Source organism: Alosa pseudoharengus, unplaced genomic scaffold (assembly GCF_046254945.1).
Source record: "Alosa pseudoharengus isolate Yale_2024_CS ecotype anadromous, Long Island Sound unplaced genomic scaffold, YU_APseudo_1.1 YU_APseudo_1.1_scf_7, whole genome shotgun sequence".
Lineage (NCBI taxonomy): Eukaryota > Metazoa > Chordata > Actinopteri > Clupeiformes > Clupeidae > Alosa > Alosa pseudoharengus.
The window spans coordinates 26,666,422-26,683,587 of NW_027468859.1; the positions used below are offsets into that span (position 1 = coordinate 26,666,422).

The following is a 17,166-nucleotide window of genomic DNA, read 5'->3' on the forward strand; positions in this document are numbered from 1 at the left end:
TTGGATTCAGCACACCTTAATTATGTTAAAAAGTCCTGTTCCCAACTTTTACTAAAAAATGCCTCTAGGAAGCACATATCTCAAAAATATCACCTGTCTAAAATATTAAATAGACGCCCCAGCTCTCTCCACTGATAGTTTGAACAAAGCAGTTGAAAACTACTACTACGTTACATCCCTAGTTGCATTCCTATTTAATAGTAGGCCTAAGACATATGTCAGAAAAGTGAAAAGTTAACGACGAGGATGGGATTCGAACCCACGCGTGCAGAGCACAATGGATTAGCAGTCCATCGCCTTAACCACTCGGCCACCTCGTCATATTCTCTGTGTAATAACGCATGTTTTATAACACAATAATAACAAAATCATGACATTCATGGATTTATTTACTACTAAAGACAACCCTACATAATCTCTGATGGATTGCTTGATTATCAAGTGTTGCATTCAAATAATTTTCGATCATTTAAAGCCTCATCTTCAAGTAGGACTCGACTTTGCAATGGTGTATTAGCACGCTGAATTAACACTGCCTAGTCGGTTAAATATAAAACTAATTGTCTGGAAAGTTAGCTAGCTCCAATAATGTTGTTAATGTTACACCTCGATGAATAAAATATGTGGTTTATTTGGCAAAAATGTTGCGTTTGTCTGCCTGCCACAGGGTGGTAGCTAACTGTTACGGTAGCCTCCCGTGCATTTTGCCAATACGCACGCGCGACGACTTGTGTTTGTGAACCCAGCCAGCTAGCTGGCAAGCCTGGCTACATTCTCTCCTTTCGTTTGCCAAAATGACATTGGAAGAAAGACTAATTTCTGCTGTTTCGGATTATCCAGAGTTATACAACTCAACTTTAAATTCTTACAAGGATACCGACAGAAAAGCAAAAGCATGGAGGGCTGTAAGTTTGCAAGTTGAAATGCCAGGTAATGATGTATCTATTTTCCAAACAAGCTTGCTTTTTGTAGGCTAAGCTTTCCTAGCTAGTTAGCTGCTCAGTGAGCTGTGAAACTGTATGGCAGCCTCGCTTGTAAGCTGACTTTGCTAGCCGGCGAAGGTTTGCATCTACTGTTAGCTGAGCTGGTGTTATATGTAAAAAGTAATCATTGTTGTTCAGTCCTTTAACGTTTTAGTCATAGTTTGTCGGAATTGTTGCCACCTAACATAACACGACGGCCACATTTGCCCTTTGAGCGCCTGAAGCTGGTATTTCTGTTCTTTCAGTACAACAAAAAGTGTTCTGGCTTGGTAGCTATTGTTAGCTAACGTTAGCTTTTCGTCTGTTTGCTAAATTAGCTGGTAATCTCACTGGTGTTTTATCTACAATGTAATGTTATATAATGTCCTATATTGCAATAGACTGTTTAACTGTTAACGTTAGTCGATGTGTGATTTACTGTCCCTGTGGGTGCTTCATGTTTTAAGTTCCATCCAAAATATAGGTCCCATAAGACAAACAGGCAAGTTAGTTGCTGTGTTCATTCAGCGACTCATCCAAGTGTGAAATACATGGTTAATCATGCACAGATTTAAGACATGCTTAATTAACAATGAGCACTCTTCTGCATTTATTTTCTTTACGTAGAGGAAGACTGCCGAAGAAAATGGAAGAGCTTGAGAGACATGTTCATCAAAGATAAACGCTCTGAACAGCGGCGACGAGCTTCAGGGGGCACACATCGGAGCTGGAAGTACAGCTGGCAAATGGCCTTCCTGACCCCCTTCATACAGTCGAAGACCTCACAAGCCAATGCGGCCATAGACGATCCGGACGATGAGCGCGACGATGAAGATAGGGAGGACGAGAGACCGGCAGATAGCAATTCATCTTTTGTTATACACGAAATCGAAGGAGAACACAGTGGACTGGACGCGTCCTCTCACTTCCCCCCTTCTGGTTCCCACAAGTCCAGCAGGAAAAGGAAATGGCAGGTAGACGGGACAGATGAGTTGGAAGATGAGATGTTTCTCTTTAGCTTGCTCCCTTACCTTAGACGGCTACCTTACGCCAAGAAGAGTGCTGTAAAACTGAAAATACACCAAATACTATATGAAGCAGAGTTTCAGTAGAATTTAGCTTATCTTTAATTTACAAAGTTTTTTTATACTAAGAGAAAATGGTTGTTCCCTCTGTATCAGTCTGTCAGAAAGTTTAACACGACAACAATTGCACAACAGATGTGTTGTGACATTTTCTCCAAATAAATCCAGCCAACACATCTGACTAATTTAGTTCTTGGGTGGTTTTGTTTTACAATAAGTAGATCTCGGCACCAAATTAATTATGTTCATATTTCATGACAATTTTACCTCCATCTTGTTTTGGAGACCTCTATGGTAACATGTAGGCCATGAAGTTAGTTTTAAAATAAATGGTAAGTTTGTCAGCTTGGTGTGTGTTAAGTTTCCACTGGTCCCTGTAAACTGTTCTTTCCTATGCTTGGTGTCATGTCCACTATGTTGATGTTTGACATGGGTGGCCCTTGTTTATGTTGATGCGATGGTTGTGATTGTCCTGTCCAAAGAATATGTACCATCACCAATGGAAAATATGAAATATTATAAGGAGCACTGATTCAGTGAAATGAAGAAGGCCTGAAACTTACAAACATCTAAAAGTGTGTCTGAGGGGTATCCCAAGTACATGGCTTAGTGACTGACTTGAGTTAAAGGTGCAGTCAGCGATCGTATGCGATTTCAAGCCCATAGTATTTTTTGTCGTCATGTCAGCAATCATCTCCTCTTGACTGCATCTCCTCTAGCTGCCTATTCTGTGAGTACACTGTAAAAAAAACTGGTCTCTATAGTCAACCCAGGCTCCGAAAAAACTGGAAACAAAGTGGGGGCAGCCTGTCTCCCAAACAAAAACGAAACTGTCAAGTTTCTGTGGGAGGAGTGAAGGGAGGGGTGAGCTTCCTCTTTGGTGTGTTTCGTTTGGTCCTTGGTTAAAATATAATGTACGTTGTAGGGGTGTAACGGTACACAGAAGTCACGGTTCGGTTCATACCTCGGTTCGGACATCACGGTTCGGTACGAGTTCGGTACAGTGGAGGGAAAAGCAAAACAAAAATGCAGAAAGCATTTTTTTTGTACATGTCTCAGGCTGTACCACCTAGTGTCATACAGTCTCTTCCCTGAGCTATCAGCAACAGCCTGAAGTGTGTAAGATGTAGGCTAAACAGTACAATAAGTACCCAGACTCCATCTGTAACTTGTAAACAAAATAAGACAATCAGCTATAAAACTGAAAATAGGCCTACAGCATCTCTTTTTTCTGAAAGTGCAAATTACATAGAGAAATGATTTTTAAAAATCCATTTAAGCAAGACCTTCAAAATCTGTGTTTAGTTGTATATGGAAGGGTCTACACTTTTTTTTATTGTGTGTAAAGTAATAATCTAGCCTACTAACTGTGAAAATATCACACTATTTTGCCTTTTTTTAAAAAACGAAATTGCTCCTTTCATTTCATAAACAGACTAGGCCTACAACTAGAAGTCACGTGACTTTGCCCTTTGACGTTAACTCACCGTAGCATGGTTTGTTTATTAGCCTGGTTAGCGTTGTCACTTTATTTTACTGTCTATGCACTTAACACTACCAGCTCCTCATGTGAGAAGTTACAAGTTACACCAAAATAAAGGTAATTACCACGCGATTTACATAACTTTCTGTCATTACGAAATCATTTAATTTAAGCCATAGGTTTTGGCCCTATTTGTATGTGTATCCAAAGGCTGCTGAAGCGCAGGGGAAGTTTTTTCCCCTCGTTTCAGTGATTGGTAGCCTACATCATCTGGGTGATGGCTTCGAATATGTGTAGCATTTTTTCCACTCACATACCCAACAACTGCTGAACAACGCCGACACACAGTTTCATCTTATCCACCACTCTTTCGCTGTACTAACGTTAATGTAACTGAAGTTCTCAAACTTGCGATCGATCCTCTAACTCTTGTGGGTCTAACCTTAGTGCTGCTAATGACTGACGGACTCGACCGACGACCTGACAAAAAAAACATAGGCGCCAATCAGAGCTTCAGAGCTAAGGCGAGGCTACAGATTAGCGTTAGGTGTCGCTAAAGAGCTCCCGTTAACTCTCGCTACTTAACAGTAATTGCGCATGACATTAATTAATCCGCACACGAGTTTTATGTAGTTTTATACCGTGTATTCTCCGTGTAAATTCATGCACCGAACCGTGACGCCCGTACCGTTTCGGTTCAATACGAATACATGAACCGTTACACCCCTAGTACGTTGTTTTGGTCAAAAGCATCTGTTAATGCATTTAAATATAAACATAAACACAAACAAACCTGACTTCCTGCATGATCACTCACAGTACATTTAACTCCTCGGGGTAAGTGGTAAACTTCCTTATGGAACAGCTCTTAGGTTTTTGTTTTGTGAGGAAAAAAAAAAAACGTGGGGATGTTCCGTTTATCACTAGGTTTGCGAAGTAAACAATATACTTGGGATACCCCTTGAAAAGGGTAGTGGACACAGCATAATTGTTAGTGTAATTGAAAGGGCATCTCTTGTTATTATGTCAGACACGGCATGTCTTGCTTTCCTTTGGTATGTTCTGAAGACTTGAGCAACACTAGAGGACCTAATTTAAATGACAGGTAATGTGCAAAGTCAGTCTGACGGGCAATGTGCAAAGTCAGTCAATGAACAAAGTGGCTCATGTATGAACTACAGCAATTGTGTGATGTGTGAGAGCATTCAACTGATCTACTTATGTTTGCACTCAGGATCTTACTAGCAATAGATAGAGCATCAGCAATTTGTCTTAGGGCCTCCTTACACCAAACAACTATGACAAGATTTGGGAAAGACTCTTGAAAGATTGTAGTCTTTTGAGTAACGCTTGAGGCATTAGTTAAAAGGCTCCAATCTTTTAAGAATCTTTCCCAAATCATGTCAAAGTTGTTTGGTGTAAGGAGGCCCTAATTCACCTGGCGGCCAGAGCCAGGCTACAGGGTACACTTGCCATTACACCTCAGTGCAGCAGATGGTGGTAATGCACTCCGTTTGCAAACTGCCAAAAAAAAAAAGCTCATCGAAAAAGAGGAAGGGTTCGCTGATTCTTCTTCAGTGAGTGTTTTTGGTGGACTGCTGGACTTAAGTGTGATGGCAAGTGTACCCTGTAGCCTCGCTCTGGCCGCCGGGTGAAAAAGGCGAATAGATAACAGAATTGCCCTGTCATTAGGGGTCCAAGCAGAAAAACTGTAAAGCCGCGTTGACATTATGTCTTTTCAGCTCCGATTTTTTTGCAAGCTGCCCCCAGCTGGAAGTTGAGACTACCATCCTATTCATTCTTCTGTTTTGCCGGATTGGATGTGTTGGACACGTTGATATTTGTTAACACGAGGACCTCTGACTGATTCGCAGCACGCTTGTTCGGATACGCGCGGCTGAGGGTCGTAAGTTTGATTTCTGGCATAGGCACCGGCATTGCTATCAGAAGACGGTGACCTGTGACCTGCATTAAGCTCTTCAAATGCTTGGACCCCGTTCACAGCTGCTTGCAGACAGATTTCAATGAGCATTATAGGCCTACTGTGTTTTTCTTTTTGTCAGCCCTTTAGATTAGGGCCATTTGTGTGTGATCTTGAACTTTTAAGTAATGGGCAAAGACGGTAAAAAAGATGTCTAACTGGGGAGCGAGGCAGCAAGTGCGGTTCCAAACCGAAAAAAAAACTCTTTTTGCTGCCTTCTAAGATATCTGAATAACGGTAGTTTTTGAAGGCAGCATCTAACAGTGAATAGCCATAGTAGTTTTTGTCACTGAGGTTTAATTGGGCTTATGACCAATGCCCAGATGTTTGTGCTATGGGGATCGGGGAACTTCACCTGCATGCATCACATAATTTACGGAATATATCAGTGTTGTGAGATGTGATATTCCATGATGTTCCATAAATTATGTGGTGCATGGGGATGAATTGCATGCTTATAATCCGTGTAGCACAAATATCACACAGCTGTATGTGAACTGTGGCCCCTTGATAATTGATTTTACCAGTAGTCACCATCAGGGGGCGGTAAAACAACACGAAAGGCTTTTGTGACCCATAATGATGTAAACATCTGGGGGTCTCTGAAAGGTGAGTGTGGGCCATAAATGGCTATTCTACACCCTTAATATCCACCTGAAGGAGTCAGTCTATACAATACTAAAATCTGTTTCACCTTTTCCACTGATGTTCTGTCAGCCAATTGAGTGAAAGTAAAAAGTAAAGTGCAGAGCCTACATAAAAGGGGTCTGCGCAAAACAGCAAACGTAAAATATAATAGTGACGTGATTTATGGAATTTAACTGTAGTGGCTGTGTAACTGCAAACATCAACTGAACTTCAACATCTGCTTTGCGCTCCCCACTGATCAAAGGATGTATTGCAAGTTTGAGGTAAGGAGTGGTGTGGGCTAGTGCGGCTGAGTCGAGTGGGCTTTGCTTTGCTTTTTCACATATCGCCATCCAATGGGATACTTCCTACTCCCTGTCCGCCGCAACGCCACAGGAGCTCACTTCCTGTTAGAGTACCACAATTCCAAACAGACAACAGGAATTTTTCGGGCGTCATGCTTGAACTCTACAGGTCGGGATAAATCAAAGTAAGAGAATGCAATGTTTCTGTTCCTTCCAGCTATGTTTGGAGTGCTCTCATGGTGGCGTTGACTTTCATATAGCCAGTGTAAGAAGTAACGCTAACCTCGCTTGAAGCATACTGTATTTGTTATGCGTAGATTGCTAGCGTTACCTTCTCTTACTTAAGTAAAGTACGTTTATTTATCGAGCACAGCAAAAACTAACCCATGGGTATTATCATTTAAAACATTTCTAACGCTACCATCCTACATTCATTCCTGTGGCTAAATAGCGTTTATATCTCTCTTCCCAGTTTTGGGGGTCAATGGATGAGAAAAGCGTGTTCTCGGCTAACTTACTTTCGTGATGTAGTTTGTGAATAAACAGTCGGCGAAGCTTACATTTTTACATTTGCATCAGTCTTTGACCATAGGAAAACTAGGAGCTAATTTTGCTAACAGTGGCTAGCTCTTCCATACCCATGCAAGCCAAGATGCGTCCCGCGGTGAGTTGTATTGTTGCAATGGAATGCGATTGTAGTGCGCATTGCAACGAATGGATCGATAGAGTTTCATTATCATTTGTCCCACGTGATGCTCGGAGAAAGTGACACACTCAACCTTATTCGGGGACATGGATATCACTAGTCGTGAGGAAAGTGTGTTTCTGTTACGATGATTGTGTGATACAGAATTATTACTAAGTAACAAAGTCTCACGAATGTGTGGTGATTGTAATGACCCCTAGGGTTCCATTGACCCCTACATCTTCCTCTCATCTATTGCTTACCTGTATGCACCTTTCATTGATCACTCATTCAGGACAGTCAAATTTAGTTGATTTGAATTGTTTGTTTGAATCTACAATCCTGTTGTCAGGAAGCAGGTATAGCATGTAGGCCCTGTGTAAACTACATAAAGACACATTAATATGTCAAATGAAATACTAAAGGACGTATCCAATGATATCCAAGTGACTCATCTCATTGCAGTCTGTAATCTTCCATCACCATAGCCCCAACACACACACACACACACACACACACACACACACACACACACAACCTTGAATGTCCTTACGCCAGATAGCCAAGTCATTGGCTTGGAGTACTTCTCTCAAAATTGTTGGCAGTCTCTACCCACGCCTATAATTTAATTAGGCGGCCCAGGCATTTTGTCAGAAGAGTCTGTCCTGACCTCTTAGGGGTTTGATGGAGGCTGAAGTCACTCTATGGGGAAATAGTGGTGTACTTGCCCTTGGAAAGGCCAGGCGTCCTCAGGAGACGGTGGCTTTCTTGACTGACCATAAATCTTAGAAACAGGGAGTAGGTCTGGCTAATTCCACATAGAATTTTTAAGTGTGTGTGTGTGTGATCGGACAGTGTGTCTTTCAGTAATCTGCTCCTTACACCCACTTAACATCATATGAATATTACCAGCAAATGTCACATGGTAAGAAGCCTAGTAGTATTGGAAGGTTATGAATAATGTGGCAAAACTAAGCCTCACCATACGCAAACTTTGTTTGTCCCCAACCCTTGTGTGAAGTGGATTAACACATTTTCTGACGTGTGGAGCTTGTTTGTCACATTTTTCCCACCTAAGAGGATTGTTGATTTAATTATGTTTGAAGTGTTGCATTGCTGTGTCATGACCCTCATGACCTGCATGCACTGTGAAAGATGCATCTTGTGTGTTTTACGCACAGATTTTCACTGTAAACTGAGCTTAACGGAGTGGTTTATTACCCTTTCTCGCTTTTGCTCTTTGCTTGGGCTTCATATTGCATGGCCAGTATATTTTCAGGCGACTTTTTTTCAGATCGGGCTCTAGGTAGACAGACCTAAGTCCATTAACAGGGCAGGAGGCACCCCTGTGATTTGTGTAGGAAGTTAATTACCCAGATGGGGTCAGTTGCTCTGAGGTCACGTGCTTATAGACCCTTTCAAGAGAGTTCCATTATCAGCATCATAGTTGGCCCCACAAGACTTCCTTTTTAACATTCCATATGTTATCTTAATGCAGAGGAAGTAGATTGGGGCCCAAATAGAACGTTCAAGCATTGTTTTTGTTTTTATTGTTGAAAGGGTCTATACTGCTTCCCAGCCATACAGCTGGAAGTGGGTGAGGGGGACACCCCAAGTTTAGCCCACCAATGCCCCCCTCCCCTCCACCAAAAAGATACACACACACATACACACGTACACACGATGTACCCAAAATGTCATATCATGTTATGGCTTATGTCATATCCTGATAACAATATAATTAGCCTTTTCCTTTTACATTTTGAAATATGCATACTTGACAGACAATGCCTGAAATGCAGCCTGCCTATGGAACCTGCCCTCATTCATGTTACTCATTAACATACAATTTTAATAACTGGGGGGGGGGGGGGGGTGGGGGGGTGTATATAACATGTTAAGTTAGTGTGGGCTGCCCTCCTATCCGATTGAGGTCTGCTTTAAGGCTTTTGCATTCAAAGCTAGTAATTTAACAGTAGGTCTATCAATTTTACTACATGATGGTGGAAATCTCAATTCTGGAACTGGAACTGTCCTTGTTGAGCCATTTTTTGAACGTTGCATCTGTAATCACATCTTACCGTATGTCTCTAACCTTATGCAGCAACACTTTATAGTTGCTGACTGTTCCGTGTTAAGAACTGCACCTCCAATGCTCATCTTAGACTTGTCTTCAAAGGAGATAATTATATGTTTACTCTTGAAGATTAAAATGTATAATTAAAAGTATAATAAGCTATGAGACATAGTTAAGGCCTGGTGAGCATGTTTCCTTTTTTATTTTGGATTGTGGGTTTCGGCGGAGTTTCCCTCCGGTTCCCAGATTAATTTGTTGTCTTTGACAACCTTTCTTATCAGCTGCTCCTACGCAAAGTGGGGTGAGATCATCCACTGCCAAAGCTGGAGGCTGGAGTTCTAAGAGTACGTTTTTCCCATGGTTGGAGCCTTCAGTAAGTTTTTATTTTTTTATTTTTTATCATTCATTCTGTCCCTATCAGTGGCCTTAAGTCAGGGTCAGAAATTTTGAAGATGCATTTGGTCTCTGTACCGTGTGTTGAAATCTCTAGCGTCTCTTAGAAATGATCTACTTATCTAGAACATTTGCTTCTTACTAAACATGGTGAATCAACTAAACCACCAAGTTAAAAAAAAAAAATGCTTCCCTTGATCTTCCACTAGAGGGTGCTCACAGGCTAAACCCAACACCATAATATTGCCCTTTAATTGGCTGGTTTGAAACACCTCATCCTGTACCTAAACCAACATGTTAGCCCAGGATGTAAGTCTCAGTGTTTTCTGAAGTGGAGTTTAGTTGTTATTACGTAATTTACATCATACTGAACCCTTCAAAGAAATGATAATATTACTCAATACTAGTCAAATTCCGAGCTCATTTGTTAGCTTCCTGCATTTGAAGAGCTCTCTCATTTAAGGGCCGCATTTTTTTGTTGGTCAAGCTGAAGCACTGGTTCAACCCGGTACTTCACAAAGACAGCAGATCAGAGCAGATGAAAGATTCTCCAGTCCAAATACACAGAGGTCGCATTTGCGCATTTGACTGTCACTCATGCCAGAGCTAAACATTAACTAAATATGAGCCGGGTTGCCTGAGCTGCATATTTTCAGTTAGAAAACATTGCCTTGAAGACATAACATGTCAGCTCCGATTACACACCTTCCAGCTCCCTCTGACGCTGACCACTTCAATGAACTGAAAGCTCTCCATGCGTACACACACACACACACAGACACACAGACACACAGACACAAACACAAAATTTGGTTAAAAAAAACATTTGTAACACTGATAGCTTTGACTTTTTCAGTATGCTTCGCCTGCCGACTAGATACATTTTTTTTTTCTCTTCACGTCAGATTCCAGCCTTCAGTCAATGCCGTGTACCGATTTACTTGGTGCACTAGGAAATAAAACATACACGGACACCGCCCAGGGCTGCAGAGTTCTTCTCCTTGGGGACAGCCCCAAAGCTCCTCAGCTGAAAGCCCTGTGGATGGCTCTTTTTCCCCTCGTTTTTTTGAAATGATAGCGGACCTAGTTTTTGCAGGCAGCTGTGAAGGCTGCGTCGGGAGATTTATTTTGCTCAGCAAGGATAGGAAACAGGGCTGCTCCCTCTGTTTATGGCCTGGCTGCCTTCAGACCAGGGCCAGCTATCAGTGTCAGCGTGCACTTATTTAATTATTTAATATTTTTCACAGATGTCTGTAGAGAAGAGCAATATTGTGGGTAAAAGTCACATGTTTGACCTGGAATTATGACGCTTGTGTAACCTTTCTGCTGGTAGGGGGAGAGGAAGAGGAGGGGGATTCTCATCTTTATTTATTCAACACAAAGCACATTGAATCAAGATCACTGGATGACAAGTGGAACTTTTGAATGCTCCTGGCAAAGAGGACACAAAGGCAGGGTTTGTGAGGCCACAACCATGGCTGTGACTTGACATTCCTCTCTCTCTCTCTTGAGCAAGTGGTGTGCCAGATTCAACTGTAAAAACACAGAGGGGTTGTTTCCCCCGCGCTTGGCAGACCGCTGGCTGCCCCGTGATGGAGGGGCGCAGCGTTTCGGACGTTTTTTCGTCTCTCCGCAGGCCCCCATTTTGGCCCGGCTCGGACAACGGCCCGACAGCTGTGAGCAACAGCTGCACACAGCTCCCAGGCTCTGGGTCCGACAGCACCGCAAGGAGTCCTCATGCCGATCGGTGATCAGACACCATCGATATGGCCATCCCTGTGCAGGGGCATCTTGTAGAAGTTTTTGCATAGCTCCTCACTCCTTTCTTATGATTCATTCTGGTAGGAAGGAAAATGGTTTTGAATCTTTTTTAGTCTGTGGCCATATCAGTGTAGACTATACTTGCTGTTATAGAAATGCTGTTCATAGATGTTTTATAGAGTTTTTAACTGGCCTATTTATGTTAACATTTATTCTGTAAATTTACAACATCAGATGAGAGCAAGTAACACCAAACTAATTCTAGTTTATAGTTTGAATATGCCAAGCCAGAAGACAGTAACGCGCTCTCTCTCTCTCTCTCTCTCTCTCTCTCTCTCTCTCTCTCTCTCTTTATCTCTATCTATCTCTTTTTTAATGTAGCATACTATGTTTCACATGGAGAGGAAAAAGTGCCACTATCCATCAAGCTGAAGACAGCCATCCCCAGTAAGGGGTTAAATTGGATCCATCCCGCTGTAGATTTACAACCCTGTGACCCAGGGCTCTGCTGAAGTTCAGGACCTCGAGGGGTCAGCACGATCCCAGTGGAAACAGAGCCAGGTCTCTGATAAACTGACCTCTACAGGAACAGAACTGGGCTCGGAGCCTCAACGGCATGAAAAATTTAGCATCGGGCTTGACTAGGAGAAAGGGGGGAGAAAACAGAAAACAGAAAAAAAGAAGTTTATAGGTTATTTCTCGTTTGAAGCCACAGCCTGCTCTTTAACCCTTAAGCCCGGGGATATCAAGTCATAAAAGAAATCAAAAGCCTGGCAGTCCTCGGGTTTTGTGTCTTTTGTATCTTACCCAAAACTATCAGTGCCTCATCCGCCGATTGGCACGGCCAATCAAAGGCACGCAATAACTCACACTTGTCTGAGCAGCTTCGGAGTTGGATAGCCTCTGGGACTGACAGCCTATCATGCGTGGGTCATGCCATCCAACCAGGCAATAGATCATGTCATCTCTATTATGGGGCTTTATGGGCCTGATAATTGAAACCAGGCTCTCGATAGGGCCTGCTCCGGATGGGCGTCCTTAGGCAGAGGGGGAAATCGATAGTGCATGGTGCTCCTCCGAAGCTGCCTGTGAAACTTTAGAGACGCGAGATCGTCCCGTTCCGTTCTCCTTCCCGGCTATTCGCCAGAGGGCCCGTTGGGACGAGCGTGGAGGAACAACGCGTGGCTCTGTCTTTCGCGTTCGCCCTCCGTACCCCTTCGCTGTCTCATTCCGGGGGTGCAGCTGTCACTGTTTGTATATTTGATATAGTGTGGGGATGCTGAAAAGCAACAGGTGTTGTGTATTAGTTCCACCAGTTTACTCCCCCCCACGGCTTCCACCCACCCCACCCTACCCTGCACCCCCCACGGCCCTGCTCCCGGAGAGCTGGCTGGAGTCAATAGAGTTGTCAGAGCGTATTACAGTAATATATGGCAATCTGACTTTTAAATTGACCATTGCTACAAACCAATCATCCTCTGCCTGCCTCCCCCACCCCCTCTCTTTTTTTTCTGGGAAGAAAATGGGGCTAAGGAGAAATAATGGCCTTCAGGTGGAGTGACCTCAAAGCCAAATCAGCGGGATGGAGATCTCTTTGAACCTTTTGTTCTCTCCGCTGCTCCTTCCTCTCAACAGGCCCCGCCAGCACGGAGTCCCCTCCCCGCCCGCCTGTCTGCGTGTTATGTGTCCACTTCCTGCATGCACGGCAAAGGCCATCGTCTTGTGCTCAGTCAGAGTTAATAATGCTATGTGTGCAAGTGGGTACATTTTTCTTTTTTTAAAACTTTAGTTATTTTTCGGTGTCTTTCTTATTGGATTGGTCTCATGTTTTTAAACATAAAAATTATGGAGTGGTGGCGTGGTTAAAACTCCTGTTAAACTCTATCTTTCTGTCTGTCTGTCTGTCCGACGGATCCGATCTTCCAATACATTTCAAAGGGAATTGGTCAGCAACATCCAGTACTAGGTATACTTATATCATGTGTGTGAAGTGAGGTTGTGTGACCAGTGCTTGTGTCTCTCACACTACCCACTCCACCATCACCCTCACCCCACCCCAGCTTCAAGGAAAGGTTTCAATACTCCCGCAGAGAAAAATCTCATTAGGATTTGTTGCTCACAACACAGTGAACTGACCTCATGCCAGATTTTCTCCACCGGACACATATTTCTAACCACTGGTCGACCTGGTGCTCTCCAACTTGTCCAGTCACATTTGCCTCAGGCGCCCCTGGCCTCGGGTTTCAGTTATTCCTCTGAAGATGGTTTTGTGTCTGAAACATCTACCAGTGAGTGACAACACACCTAAATGGAAGTAAACTGCTTTGCTGGACATAATAAATTTGGGCCGCTGTGCAAATCTGTGGAATCTGCAACCACATTCACGTTCCCCTTTTAGAATGTGGTTCCAAAGTGGAAGCACATTGCTTGTATTGTTTTGTGATTTAGAAAAAAAAAGAAAGCGGACTGAAATGTGAGTGCTGGAGGCATCGACACTCGCTTGTCCTTGCCAAAGGCTGCCTCTCAGTCACAGGAAGTCCAGGAATGGGCCTCGAAACATCAGGAACGCGGGGGCTCCTGCTGTGATTTAGATCCCCGTCGCTGTCTTGACCGGAGACAACTTGGACGGGCCCAATAATTCCGGGGCTCGCTCTGCCTGGGACCTCAATTAACTAGCACAGGATCAAGTGAGAGAGCTGTTTTTGCAGGGGGGAAAATGCACAGAAAGTCGAGCAAATTGTAGAGATTAATACTCGACCATTTGCTTTATACGTCCACACTTTCATGCTTACATTTATATGCACGCACACGCACACACACAGTCTTGCCATTATAGTCATTACTGTAGCACTCATTAACAGTGATTTGTGAGAGGCCTGGTCCCCACTGACAGCGAGAGAACTGATTTTTTTTTTTTTAAAGGATATTCTCATCTGATACCAAGAAAGTGGAAACTAAAGAAGAATGACTGTAGAGGTTAATGCCCACACATATCTATATGAACACACTGTCCGTCATATTCATATCCACACAGAGACACAGTGTGTCTGAATGCTGGTTCACACACACACACACACACACACACACACACACACACACACTCTTGCAGTTATGGTCATTATCGTCACACTCATTAGCGTTGAACGGTGAGAGGCCTGGTCTCCACTGCAAGCCCCCTCGCCAGTGACCAGCAAGTGATCCTGACTAATGGTGCACATATGGACTCTGTAAGTCAGTATGCTGTCCTCAAAACAAGTATACTTTCAAGGCTGTGAATTTCTGTTTTGAGCGTGTGTGTGTGGGTGCGTGTGTTTATCTGTCTACCACTATAACAGCGGTTACTTAGAAATATCTTTAATATTCAGTCGAAATATCCCCTGTCCACCTCAAAATGCTGGCTGCTTAATGATGGCTCAGTTCAAATGGGTCACTGAGTCAACCATTGTGACTTCAAGGTGAATATCATTCATCACTGGGGCCTTCACCAGTTCAGTTTTGAACCCAAGCAGCAGAAAAAACAAGGTTTCAGCTTGAGGCTATTCTTTTTCTTCAGCCTCCTCTCTCTCAGATATTGAATTAAAAGAGGTTGACCTTGAGGGGCCGTGTCCAGTTCAAAAAACAGCAAGGAGGCCGAGAGCCGCCCATTCATCCTGTTCCTCTCCGTCTCCAGGCCTGTTTCAACAGGTGGATGTTGACAGGGTTAAGGGGGTGTGTGTGTGTGCGTGTGCGTGTGCGTGTGCGCGCGCGCGCGCGTGCGTGTGTGTGTGTGTGTGTGCGCGCGTGCGTGTGTGTGTGTTTTAGTTTCCCCAGTGATTAATTTCTGGAGTAAGCAAGTCTGTGAACTTCTATTGGAGATGGAGAACTAATCTCTTTCATTGTACTTGCAGTAATGCGTTTTTTCAACCAACCTATTTTCCAGACAGGGGGTAGCGATGACACATTACGGCGCCATGAATTGACTTGTATTTAGCAGACAGTTTTATTTTAAAGCAACACAGACTTGCAACAGAGGTTGGGAAATCGAGCCCGGGCTGACCGATTGTCATGCGGTGACATTGCCATTGCTCCACCACGCCCGCTGTATAAAACAGTTGGAACAGCTAATGATGAGAACATCATTATTTGGCAACCTCCTCTTTTAAGGATACAGTTATGTGCAACCCATTATGTTTTCTTTGGCTGTCAGTTCAAGTCATTTATCCAGCTGGGATGAGTAGAAAGCAGGCTATTCCAGGCGACCCTTAGAGCCTCTCCTATATGTGGACATAGGTTAGAACCTCAGTGTCCACCTTTTTTTGGCGAGAGGGCTTTAATATATTCTACATCATCAGTAGTTTTAGCGGCTTGACCTCTATGCTGCTGACGGGGTTCTCAGCGTCCAAAAGCCCACTTGCCCAGCTGCCGTCATAAGTTCATCTAATGCCTTATCCTGAAAAATGGTCTGTCTTTTAGTCCGGTCCTGTGTTTGCATTTCTACTGAAAGACTTCCAAGACCTTGACCTCCCCCCCTCCCTCACCCTCTCTCCCACCACCACCAGCACCGCGAGTGTACCCTAATTCAATAAGAGATAAATTGGAAAAATGTGCAAACGCAAGCCATATTCCAATGGGCCAGACAGAGAGTTAGAGAGCTAGAGAGAGTGAGTGAGTGAGTGAGAGAGAGAGCGAGCGAGAGAGAGATGGAGTGAGATAGAGAGAGAGGGAGAGAGAGAAGTGGATAGCCACATACTCCTTTGCTCCTTGCCATAAATCTCCCCAGAGTTCCATCTGTGTGTCTCCAAAAAGGCCTTCACAAAATGTCCATTACACTGACACAAACCAGAGGACAGAGAGAGAGAGCAAGAAAGAGGAAGAGAGAGAGAGTGGGAAAGGAGCTCCAGTATGCTAAGCTTGGAGGCTGCCCAAGATAACCCCCCCCAACACACACACACACACACACCCACACCCCATCCCTCCGGGCCCACTGATTGGGTTGCCATGCTGCAGTGGCGGCGGCAAGTACGTTTTGGTTCTCTCGAAGTTCCACAGCCCGAAACCCTTTTTTTTTTTTTTTTTTTTTGACTTTTCGCCTTAGTCCATTGTTTGAATGGAGCCCTGTGAAGTAAGTAACACTCCAGGTCTATAACAGCTTGAGGAAAAGAAGTGTCGCCTGCCAAGCAAATGCATTTAGCATGCTGCTCCCTTCTAGGGATGTCGGTTTGATGACGACAGCCAATGTTTTGCATAAATGGAAAGTTTACGATTTAGCTGTGGTTTAAGATCAAGTATGCAGCCCTGCCGTGGGAAGTGAAGGCCTTTATGGTGCGCCAGTGCAGTCTATCAGTTTATGAATGGCTGTCATCAGAAAAGAAAAAAAAAAAGAACTGTGATCATTTAAAGTCAATTGATGTATTAAATCTGCTTACGTCAATAGTAGTTGTGTGCACCATAGGGAAACATTTCTCTTGATTGTTTCTTTATGAAACTGTCGGAGAAAGACTTTTCCACCCTATTGAGTTAAATGAATACTCCTTCTGCTTGGGCTGGTGCTGCTGTAGTACAGGCTTCTTACTGAGCGGAGACATTACACAGTCACCATTCCCAAAGCGCTGTGTGTGCGTTTGGGTGTGTGTGCTTATGCGTGCAAGTGTGCACGTCTGTATGCACGCACCAGGGTTTGATGATATATCACTTTATTATACAGCTCTTCACAATGCTAGTAGAACGCTCCATTGACTTGAATGGGATTTCCCAACATTCTATGGTAAATTATTTTCATGTAATTGCCGCTGCAAACATATAATTACCGCTGTCAATGGCAACGGGTT

At 43.6% G+C, this 17,166-nt stretch overlaps 2 protein-coding genes across 4 annotated transcripts in view; both read left to right on the top strand.

Annotated features, from left to right (window-relative positions):
- Positions 1 to 749: 749 nt before the first annotated feature.
- On the top strand, positions 750 to 2,391 carry LOC143109195 (uncharacterized). Its single transcript, XM_076271852.1, has 2 exons — positions 750 to 930; positions 1,590 to 2,391. Exons 1-2 carry the CDS (start codon positions 795 to 797, stop codon positions 2,072 to 2,074), a joined length of 621 nt encoding a protein of 206 aa, XP_076127967.1. The 5' UTR covers positions 750 to 794; the 3' UTR covers positions 2,075 to 2,391.
- A 4,007-nt stretch (positions 2,392 to 6,398) lies between these two features.
- Positions 6,399 to 17,166, top strand: part of disp1 (dispatched homolog 1 (Drosophila)) — a 61,888-nt gene continuing 51,120 nt past the window's right edge. The window contains exons 1-2 of one of the 3 annotated variants that reach the window (XM_076272322.1): positions 6,399 to 6,628; positions 9,487 to 9,578. The gene's annotated coding sequence lies outside the window, so the exon portion shown is untranslated. Of the gene's footprint in view, positions 6,629 to 9,127; positions 9,579 to 17,166 lie in introns of those variants that run through there. The other 2 variants (XM_076272324.1, XM_076272323.1) reach the window with 2 other exon arrangements.

Excerpts from the sequence above, each read along its gene's own strand:
- LOC143109195 (XM_076271852.1), top strand. The coding sequence starts at position 795 with ATGACATTGGAAGAAAGACTAATTTCTGCTGTTTCGGATTATCCAGAG. Across the intron at positions 931-1,589 it reads TTTGCAAGTTGAAATGCCAG|AGGAAGACTGCCGAAGAAAA; the intron begins GTAATGATGTAT and ends TTCTTTACGTAG.